This window comes from Amphibalanus amphitrite, unplaced genomic scaffold, assembly GCF_019059575.1.
Source record: "Amphibalanus amphitrite isolate SeventyFive unplaced genomic scaffold, NRLGWU_Aamphi_draft 000053F_arrow, whole genome shotgun sequence".
In the NCBI taxonomy this organism is placed as follows: domain Eukaryota; kingdom Metazoa; phylum Arthropoda; class Thecostraca; order Balanomorpha; family Balanidae; genus Amphibalanus; species Amphibalanus amphitrite.
In genome coordinates this window covers 1,260,804-1,272,056 of record NW_024881549.1, presented here as the reverse complement: position 1 = coordinate 1,272,056, position 11,253 = coordinate 1,260,804, and the positions used below count along the sequence as shown (strand labels likewise).

Genomic DNA, 11,253 nt, shown 5'->3' with positions numbered 1-11,253 from the left:
TTCAGTTATATAATTGTATTTATGACATCCTTGAGCAGCAATCATAATACAAATGTAATGCAGCAGAGACGTATCCGGTGTAGTGAAAACACCAAAAGGGGGCCAGCGTTGAAAACAACAAAACGAAGGAGGATTTTGTTATTATTTTGTGAGCATTTCACTTATGTAAGTGTTTCATCAAATGTTCCAGATTATTTCCAGTATGTCTTTTGTTCTAGTTTTTTATTTCATACTGCCATTCTGCCATTTTTGCAGTTTGTAATAACAATAAAGCAAATTGACAACGTTTTGGCTTGTTTTGGGTGGTTTTGGTTTGTTTACCAACATCCTTTTTTTCTGCAGGTATTTGATTTGTTCAATTCTCTGACAGGTTGAGGCTGCATTTGAAAAGGTCCTTTTGTTTTTCCCAGTTCTCTATGTACCGTGGTTTTTCCTACATTAGAGAATATCAATATTCCTTGGATCGTTCTGCTGGCAGGCTGCTTGCAGAAGATCTGACTTATTCAGTTATAACTTATTTCAGTCATTTTTTCCATTAATGCCTGTCAATTTGTATTTACTTTGCACTTTATAATTTTATATAAACCTCAAGTGAAGAAAGAATCATGTAGAAGCTGCTCAAGCAGTCATTTACAGCATATTTCACAACCCAATGGAAACTTGTTTGAGAAGAAAAAACATAATTCATCATGCACTCTTATATTCTCTCCACTGCAGCTGCATCCTAGCTGAAAAGGGGCGCAACATGTGCTCAGCTTTCCTCACCGTTTCTCAGGGTTCTGCAATATGCCATGCATATCTTGCTGTGCAAATGCCCACTGAAGTCGGGAATTTTTTTCAGCGAGGAAATTTCACACACAATATGGACTGTCTGGATACAGCCTAAACCTTACCATTTGGTAGAATAGTTGTTGATATTAAAACATCAGGCCAGGATGTGTGCCCAAACATTATTGTAGGCTAGTAGGTCAAGCCTTTGGCCACAATTATGGACTCATTTAATCCTTACCTACAAGTATTCTCAGGGAGTGTGAAAAAATATAAACAGAGTTGGGGAAGATGGCAATAGTGGGGAACATCTCCCACTGAAAAAAAGGAGATCGCGTGCTGAATACTGACCTGACCTTTGCTATTTTCAGATTTAACTGCTCTTTCCTGCTAGTCCTGGACGTTCGCTAACATGGCGACACCGCCTCGAGAGCCCGGCCATGTACAGCATCGCATGTCCGCCGATGAGATGCGCGTGCTGCGGGAGTGTAACTCGGAGAGTTTCTACCGTCGGAGTGTGCCGATCTCCAGCGCCATGATGGCCGGCACTCTGTACATGATCCGCTCCGGCCGCTGGCAGCCCGGACGTCGGTTCGGCGTCGTGCCGAAAGTCGCCGTAGCCGGTATCGTTGGCTACTTCATTGGCAAGATTTCTTACATGGAAACGTGCAAGGAGAAGCTGATGCGTCTGCCGAACAGCGAGATCGGCCGTCTGTTGCGCAAACAGCGCTCGGGCGGCGTGGCCGAGCTGGGTCTGCCCGAGCAGGGGGAGCCGGCGGCGGAGGCTGCGGCCGGCGCGAGCTCGGTTCGGCCCGAGTGGAGTCTGCCGCCGCGCTCCGAGGGCCTGGACGACTACTACCGGCCGACGGTGGACACGCCGGGCGCCGTGGGGCCGCTCACCACCGACGACATCCCGCCGGCGCAGAACTACACCACCTACGAGGAGCTGCGGCGCCAGAACCGGGCAGAGCTGGAGCAGCGGCTGCGGCGCGGCGCGCCCGCCGACCAGCCGCCTCCCGAGCGCCAGGAGCGCCGGCCGCCGCCCTCGCCGCCCGACTCCTCGGCCAACAAGTACGGAGACGTCTGGGACAAGTGAGCTGGGTGAACTGTTTTGTTTTGTGGTGCGTTAGGTGTGGCAGGGTATGCTAAATGTAGTGATATAATGTTATTTCTAGTAGCAACAAGCGAGGAAGCGTCTGAGCTTTTGTCGTTCAGCAGATTGCCGTCAGATTGACGCTCGCAATGCGAGAAGTTGGGATATCCCGGCTCCGTTGCCCTAATACCATTGGGGGGTAAAAGATGACGATGCGAAGAGACGCTTTTGTGTTGACCTCAACATGAGATGTTCCTATTTCAACTGGGTGTCATCCTTACTATAATTTTTACTATAGAACCAGACTTTCGTACATAAATTGCATTTGAAGGGATTACTGAGAAGCTTTTTAAGTGAACCTTACACTTTCCCGATCCCACGCAATCATGACCTTGGGGAAAGAACATTGCGACGTAATGGAATATTTCACGTCTTGGAAACGATGCGAAATTTTTATGTATTGTTATTGTCGCAGTCGTTACTGCTGTTGCCCGAAAACGCAAGAATCGAATGAACGCTTTCCGCGCTGCATGGCAGCATGCTGTGAAAACGCTAAATAATTGTACGTGAAACCGGGCTGAAGAGTAAAATAAAAATCCAATTACAGATCACATCAAACTTTGTATCGTTGATCATAATCGTCATGCGATGCGATCCTGTGTAAACTGTCAGGCCGCCCTTACGAAGTTGGTATTGCGCTGGTAAACGATTCTGAGTCTGACCACTACAAATAAGTCTGACCATGGCCACATGCGGAACGCATGTTTTTTAATCCCACCCAGAAATGACAAACAAGCTCCCTGATTGGCCAGTTGCCGGCCAGTTGGACTTGAGCAGTCGCCATGTGGTGGTATCGGGGACTCGGCTGGCATCGTTAGGTGTTGAATTATGTGTTTCGTTGTGCTAGATATTGCCAATTCGCTTTGATATTTGATAAATAACGTTGGCTCATTCTTTGGTGACCTTGCATACTAATACGACGATATTTTGATACCGATTATTATGCATCAAACATCATGAGACAAATGTGGCGATTTCCACACCCTTTTGCAGTGCCCCCTCCCCTTGTGTAGTGAGTTAACAGGCTTGTAAGAACCAAGTGAACCATTTTTTAGTCAAGTGGTCATGATCGTCCCTACATCTAATGGATAATAGTCTTGCGCAAACTTATAAAGTACTGGAGGAAGAAGAAGTTACGATTTTAGAGTACGCAAACTTGATATTAAAAAATCTCAGGTATTTTGGCTATATAAAGTGAGAAGAAAAGTTCAATTGATCATTATTTATTACAATTGCAATAATGATAATATCATGATAATTGTACTGTCAGGTAATGATAATAGTCATGTCACGTCATGCCACTAACCAGGCACACAGACACAACACATTTTCATCTTTATGTATCTAGGCATAAGGTATTACAGGCATGTTTTTGCACACCTCTCATGTGCGAGTGGGCATGGCCTCCTTCATAAGCGTAGGAACCATGGGTGCAAGGGTGCAGCTGCACCCACAATATTTATCCAGTGGGTGCAGACAATGTATTCTGCACCCACAATAATCTGAACCAAAAACCCCTTTTTCATCAACACTACTTCCCATGCAGCACGGCAAATTCAGGATATGTTGCCTACTATCCATCTTTCGAAGCATTTGCTACTGTGATCAGTGATGGTCTTCCAAACTTACATTTGTGCTGAAAAAAAGGGAAATGGAGCATGTGATTGAACACATACCGAACCGATGACCCACTGTCAAAAATGTTAGCCCGATATCTTCGAAAATGGCTAAGTTGGCCGCTTTTACTTTTTGCGGTAGTCAATATTGACAATATTAGCCCTCGAATGTGTGCAGCGTTTTCCGCAGCTTCTAATGTGTAGGGGGAGGGGGAGGGGGTCGGTCGGACCCCCTGCCGTTCGGCCCCTGATCGAGCTAGAGCTTCGTGGAAAAAACGAGGGTGTTGCCCGTGACGAGAGGAAGCCGATGATACCCAATTTTAAGGTCCTACTTCATTGGTTGACCTTCCAGGTCAGGTCAATATTCCAAAAGTCGGGAAAATCGGGACCTGCTAGAACTGCGTAAAGTGAAGCTGTTATCGGGTTGTTCGGGGTGCTGATCACGAATATCTGATGTTAGTTTTGATCACAGATGATTTCTTCATGCATTTAGGCCAGATCGGGTCAGGTCAGGTCAGGTCAACCATTAGGCGTCCTACCGGCTATCCATAGTAGGTGTCAACTACCACTGACGGCGTCGTAGCATGTCACGAAAGCACTAAAACTACTTCGTAAACTTGTTGGTAAGAAGACATTGTTTCAAGTCCACAAACGACAAAACAGTGCAATTCAAATCTTTATATCTATTTATATCTATTTTTTGTTTACTTCGTAAATGTTCAAATGGATGCTAAATTCGAAATCAGCCCTATAAACTACCCTAGAAACATGTAAAACTCGAAAAAGTGAACCGAGGTCATCAAAGGTCAATGACCTGACCTGACCTTCAGGTTATCTTCACACCCACCGTGATGCATGGGAAGAACATCATTTCACATGTTTGGACGTCTACAATCACAAAAAGACTGGAAACGCGCGGATAATGTGAGCTGACATACGCCAAATCGCGATTCCGGCCGAACATGGTCTCGAGAATCAGGTCACTGGTCAAAGGTCTTTTGGGTCAGGGTCATGAAATTTTTAGAGTAGGTGTAAAACTGATCAACTCGAGGGTACTCAAAGTTTCGTCGCGATCGGCCGCTTTTTGCGCGAGTTATTTGCGAACAACCATGGGGGGGGGGTCATCCGACCCCCCTACACATGCGAGGGTCAATGCTTCCAAATGCACTTATCGGTTGGTACCTTTTCGACATGGTACACCCTCAAAGCTCGTAACGAGCCTTCGCTCGGGTGTCGCCCCCCCCCCCCCCCCCCCCGCTTCACCGGCCATGGCTGGATTTCTGCACCCATGCACCCACAATGTTCCAGCCGTTCCTACGCCCATGGCCTCCTTCACAGTTAAGTTTTGGCTGATTGTGCTCAAATTTTGTAAGTACCTACATGTAAAGGGATGTAGATACAGTTAGTCGGGCACTCTTCTTAATTCAGTTTTGTGCACCACTTCCTGCTTTCACCATGCTGTGCCCACTCTGCTTTACAGTGGACAGCTGCTTCTGTGACACACATTAATCTTGCGTTCATTGAAACACTTAGTTTTGAGTGTTTTGACTCAGTTTTGTTGTAACGTTACCTGTGTTTATATTTTCAATAACTTGTTTTGGGCTGCTAGTTTGATTTGTTTTTGACATCAAGTAAGATTTGATTTTTGTTTCTGAGATTCCAATGTTATTTGTGGCAAATATTTTCCAAAAATCCTCCATCTAAAGCTTCAACTGAATTCTAAAATGCCTGCATTTTCTACCAGAAACATTATCATTGATACCTCCTACAATATTTCATTTTGTCACCAGGTACCTGGACTGGTGAAAAGTGAAAACTGAAATTCATTCATGTCACCATTATCCTACGACCTACCCCTAAATGGAATTGATCTTGTTTCACAAATGAGTTGTACATTGTACAATGTCTATCAGCTGATGTCTATTGTCTATCTCTCTTTCAGCACAGAAGATCCTCAGTCATAGTTAACAAAATGGAAAAAAATTAGCTGTGTTTTTAAGATTCCAGTTGTGGCCATCAACTGCTCAGGAAAGCAGCCCAGAATCACTTCACAACAGGTATGTTGATGCATGTACATTGTACATTAACATCAATGTCTGAATGCTGAAGAATTGTTGAACAGGGAACACATTTACCTAGCTTCTAAAGACCACAAATCCTACATTACTTACATAAACATTTTTCTATAGAACTTATATTATCTACTTTCATCTGGCTAAGACTTTTTTTACATTATAGGGGAGAGTGGGGAAAGATGCCCAGGGTTTTACTATGTCATATAATATACGAAAATGACGATCGGAAGCAAAAGGTTGGAGTTTTAACGGAAGCCGACATAATTTTTCTCCAAAAATATCACACTTTCGTGCCTGAAATATGATAACTTTTTTTGCTATTAAGCATTTTCCTGAAGAAGTGAAAAGGGGCATCTTACCCCACAGGGTGGGAAAGACGCCCCCTGGCGTTGGAGAAGATGCCCCCTGCACTATAAGTGACATAAATGGGCACGTGAATCGCCTGAACGAATCAGTAGTCCCTTCGAGCCTGCAGTAGACACCAAACGTCATCGTAAGGGCCCTCAAAAGTAGTCGTAAGGGGCTTCAGAGGTCATCGTTAGGGCCATCATAGTCCAGCGCGGCCAAACAAGCCTCCGTGGTGGCGTTCGGAGACCACTGTGGGGCCCTTATAGGTCTTCATGATGCTTGAGGGCCCTCGAGCCCATCGTGGGGACCTCAGATGCCAGCGCGGCCCGTGGAGCCAACGTGGGAGCCCTCAAAGGATGTCGTGAGGGGCCCTGGAGCCAATAATGGGGCCCACAGAGGCCGTCGTGAGGGTTCTCAGAGTCAGATGCCGCCGAAAAAGTCGCTGTGTGGGCCGAGAGGCCGGCATGGGGAGCACCCGACCGTACTGGACTCTCAATAGTCCCAGATCGGCTTTTGTCTCTCATCACAAGTATGTAATAAATTATTTGACGGGCTGCTTGAAGGACAGCCTACGGATTTAGGGGGGCGTCTTTCCCCATCAGGACAGGGGGCATCTTACCCCAAGGTACCGAAGCACAGGGGCGGTTCTCCCATATAGGCAAGGTAGGCAGTGCCTACGTCAATTGCCGTCTCCCCTGCGTCTAAATCATCCCTATATCGTGGCTTTTGTTTGCTTGATTGCTTTTGTTAAAAATCTTTTCTTTCTCGTTTTTCAGAATGCGTTGAAACGACAGAGAATTTCCTAAACTTTTCAAAAAACGTCACATAAAGATCGTACTATAAGAACCTTGACGAAAACCTTTGCCTAAGCTGTGCCTACCTCGTCCTACTAGATTATCGACTATTGCCATGCTGAGGCTATTGAGCCTTTTGGTAGAAAAGGTCTAGATGGTCGGCACATCGACTAGGTGCTACCTTCTAACTCTCAAACCTAACTTTTTAATACGTCCATTTATCGTAAAATAAAGCACTTTTTACTTTATCAATTTTTATCATAAGTTCAGCGTACGTAGCGTTGTTATGCTTGTTGTGTTATTCTATTGTACCTATTGTTATTCTATTCTATTGTTCTAAATTATATTGAACGAACTAGACTCCTACTGAGAGACTCGTTTGCCTCTGGCGGCAGACGTGTAAGCTCTAGTTAAGTTGATGGTTTTTGTAGATGACGCTGCTGTCGCTGCTTGACGCATCCAGACTAAGCGATAAGGCTGTCTCCCCCTCCTCCTTTTACCTATTCCGTATTGAGCTTTTCTGCCTTACCTACCAAGTGCCTACCTACTTTCAATAGGTCAGCGCCGCCCCTGCCGAAGCAACATTAAATCAGTACAATTTGTTAGCCATAAAACTACACCCTGAAACAAACTGTTTGAGACACAGTACACGCATGTTAATGTATGACGACTATAGCAAGGGACGCAAAAATTATCTACTTTCTTTGATATTGACAATGTTTTGACACCAAAATATTTTTTGAAAGCAGCAAATAAAAAACATGCAATCACCAGCCAGCCGTTGCCCAACTGAGCTTCACAAATTTGTGTGCAGTTAACAAGGCAGGCTTCCGCTTTACGCTAAGAACATTAATTTTCAGGTTCGATTCTTTGTTTCGCCGCTAGAGGGGGTGGGGCGTCTTTCCCACCCTGGGCATCTTACCCCACTCTCCCCTATTCCCTCTGTTAACCCTATTCCTGGCGGGGGGGGGGCCTCAGGAGCCCCCCCCCCTGAGGTTTTTTGGTTATTTCTCCCAAACGCGTTGAGCTAGGAAGCTCAAATTTTCTGACTTTTCCTAAAAGGCTTCTACGCAACATGTCTGAAAATTTTGAGTTGATCTGACCTCAGGTCAGGTCACCAGAGGCGGTTTGGTGACCCTACCTCAGAAAAGTTTGCAATCACGCCAGAGCTAGAGTTTTTGACCGATCAATTTCTTCTCTTCAGGGTTTAGTTAGGGTACCAGTATGTGCAATTTGTATATCTCGGAATTTTGATATCGGTGACCTAAGGTCAGGTCAATTTCGCGACCTCCCCATTATAAGTCAATGGGGGAAAAATCAACTCCCTGTTTTTACCACTAAAACGGGTCGGAATGGCCCCATATACCATACATGACTTCATATACGATCAACCTTCACTACCTTGAGGTCTGTTTTGCTGTTGGGCAGCTGTGAGGTCATGTGACGTCATCAAAGGTCACCAAAGGTTTTTGGCCAATAACTCCGTACAGGAACAAGATACAGACGCGTGGATGGTCTCATTGTGTTCAGCTCGTCAAGACGCATCGAATGATATACATGATGACCTCGAGGTCACGTGACTTGAGGTCAACCTTTGACCTTGACCTTTCGAGGTCAACATATATATCATTCGATGCGGATTGACGAGAGGATCACGATGATGCCCTTAGTTTGTTCCTATCTTGACTAATTCGAAAGTTATTCGAGAAAAACTCTCTCCATATCTAGTGCCGCCATTTTGACTTTTTCGACCCCTGTGACGTCATCTTTGACCTGACCTGAAAATGACCTTAGTAAAAATTGTAGATCTTGGCCGTGCGTATCCGATGCCGTTTACCGCTTGTCGCTATCTTGCTTCGTTCTCGAGATCTCAGGGGGGGGGGCCAAATCGGCCCCCCCCCCCCCCGCCAGTTTCTTGTCCCGGCGGAGCCCGCCAGGAATAGGGTTAAACATGAAAATATGATGAGTTATAGACTAGTATAACAAGCTGGTAATTATATCTGCCTTGTCAGCTTGGCCAACATCTGCACCATGTCTATCACAAAATATGACTGCTTTCCTGACATTTGCATTTGTTCCACTCACCAATTGACCACTTCTACCATCTGCTTGCTCTATGCACAGACATTGTCATAGGGTCTGTTCCAGTCGCACTTCCTAACACCTCTTAACTCCTCCAAGATTGCTTCCCTGTTCCAGTGGCAGCTTTCGCCCCTACAAAGCCAAGAAGGGCCCTGCTCCAACCTCCTCTATCTTGCTCTTTGAGGAGTTTAGATGTGTTAGGAAGTGCGACTGGAACAGACCCATAGCAAAACAGTTTCATCTCCCTGAGTCTGTACTGTCTTTTTCCAGGTTTCCAAAGGATCATCATTCATCAGCACAGAAGGGTGGGAAAGAGAAGGCTCAAGGCTGTTCAAATTCTGAAAAGCCAGAGCTGCAAAGGAGGTCAAAGATGCAGTGCAGTTGGCCCACTCAGTAGAGTTTCACTAGTGGTTCTGATGTGGACTGAAGATTACACGCTGGATTGAAGTGGCCGGTCTGGAGCAGCTGTAGTTCATCATTCTTGCTGATTGTGGACGAGTAAGAGCCCGTGTTGGCCCCGATCGGCGATCGCTGGCCAAAGCCCACCACCAGTTTGGTTATAGGCGTTGGCTGTGATATCTAGTGTCGCCTATGTGTGAAAAGGACAAGTTGATAACAAAACCTGTTGCGCCATGTTATTAACCCGCGCCCGGGTGGCCCTCAGCCAACTTGGGGGGGGGAGGTGTATTCGGCCACACCAGGTTATCTTGGAATGTAGCAAAGCTGGAAAGACGCAGTAAAATCAATCTATAGACCGCTATTTTTCTTCAGAATCATACAGGTCATTTTTGATCAGGTCATCGCTGAGGTCACTGGAGGTCACCAAAAGTAAAATGATGACGAATTTTGGCCCCCGATTTTGACAACTTCACAAATTGGTTCATAATTCGAGAACCAAAGAAGCTACAGCGCCGCGGAAAAGCGAATTCGATAGCTCTTTCGAAAATCTTTCAGGTTCTCAGATTTGAGCTAAGGTCAACTAGGGTTAAGCCTCCAAAGGGCAAAAACTGAACAATCGGCTTGCTTCGGAAGTCGTCTTTTCTTTAAATTTTTTTAAACTGATACCAACCTTTTATTACGTTGATTTTACCGGCACTGCGTTTCTCTCGTCTTCTTGGCCTAACAAGGTCAGCTTAATAAATTTGACCTCAGGTCAATGTCGCAGAAAATGCCATTTTGCATGTCATTGATGATTCGTTACATTGAAATTGAGATTAACATCAGTAGCGGCGGAACACCTTCAATTAAGGGGGCATTGCCGACTTTTGGTCTCATTCTTTCCATGCAACGGCCATAGGGCTAATGTTAAAATGCCAAAATCAAAGGGGGCACGGTGCCTCGGTGCCCTCGGCCTGTTCCGCCGCCTATGATTATGATGCTTTTAGCGCTCTGGCCACATTCCATCTAAAATCGATGTACAAAAATAAACTGTTGGGAGGCGTTACATGACCTGAGATGACCTCAGGAGCATACGATAGATCCCGATGTTTGAGTGCTTTTGTTTCAAAAGCAGAACATTTCGATTTCGAGTTCCTCATACTGACTGAAACTGGAGACATCGCAAAGTTGACCTGACCCTAGGTCACCACCGATATCAAAATTAAAGATATTCAAGATGTTGGTACTGATTCTCTCATGCAATAGCTCGAGTTTCAAACTTCTACTTCATGGTGACCTGACCTGACCTTAGGTGACATGGGGTTACTTTTTTTCACAATTGATGCGAATCGATGCATTATACATAAGCTATACTAAGTTTCGTGTCGTTTTATCTATGCAAGCACAAAATTGTCAGGTGTGGCCAAAAACGCCCCGACGGCCCACCCACCTGGGGAACGTTAAAGCAGTGATGTATTTTTTTCGGTGTATTCCACGATGCATCGATCGGTGTACTTGATAATGCATTATTTATTGCTGCGTGTGTACGCTTTTCCTCTGTTCAGTGTGATCTGTGATAGGAAAACTACCGATATATCTCCACGCGCATGACTGAAAGAGCTGGCGTGATCTATAATATTGGGTGTCTGTTTTTGTTTGGCATTTTATAAATAATGAGTCAGCTGTGATCGTTTGATGAGACACTGGGACAGCCGGCCTGTATGATCAGCGAACGGCAGGCGGCGGGGCAGTGGTCCGGTGGCTGCTGCATGGGACTGACACCAGCAGATTCAGAGCTGCGATACGCGGACGTTATGTTCACAATACCTTTGCAAAGTAATATCTGATAGATATCATGTCCTCGAAAATGTTCTTCAATCAATATGATTTTACCTCCTGGCTTATTCCATGGGGGCCGAAACCGATCGTTTTATGCACGCCTTTTCTGGGCCTCGTTCTCCTCTAAATGCGTGTAGGTAGCAATTGTATTCAAGGGACGATTGAAAGTGCCTCCGATTGGTTTTCAGCGTAGGTGGGAT

The 11,253-nt window shown here is 45.5% G+C and overlaps 1 protein-coding gene and 1 long non-coding RNA gene across 3 annotated transcripts; both read left to right on the top strand.

The window, feature by feature from the left end:
- The first annotated feature begins 64 nt into the window (after positions 1-64).
- On the top strand, positions 65-2,472 carry LOC122377993 (OCIA domain-containing protein 1-like). Of its 2 annotated transcripts, none has more exons than XM_043358687.1 (2): positions 65-165; positions 1,140-2,472. In XM_043358687.1, the coding sequence occupies exon 2, from the start codon at positions 1,181-1,183 to the stop codon at positions 1,862-1,864; it is 684 nt and encodes a 227-aa protein (XP_043214622.1). In that variant the 5' UTR covers positions 65-165; positions 1,140-1,180; the 3' UTR covers positions 1,865-2,472. The 2 variants fall into 2 exon arrangements, with proteins under 2 accessions (XP_043214622.1, XP_043214623.1); XM_043358688.1 differs by lacking the exon at positions 65-165 and adding an exon at positions 361-391.
- A 148-nt stretch (positions 2,473-2,620) lies between these two features.
- On the top strand, positions 2,621-10,897 carry LOC122377992. The gene is made up of 2 exons (XR_006255952.1): positions 2,621-5,594; positions 9,107-10,897. It is a non-coding gene; the product is annotated as an uncharacterized LOC122377992 (long non-coding RNA).
- The last annotated feature ends 356 nt before the right edge of the window (positions 10,898-11,253 follow it).

Coding starts and splice junctions, on each gene's coding strand:
- LOC122377993 (XM_043358687.1), top strand. CDS start 1,181: ATGGCGACACCGCCTCGAGAGCCCGGCCATGTACAGCATCGCATGTCC.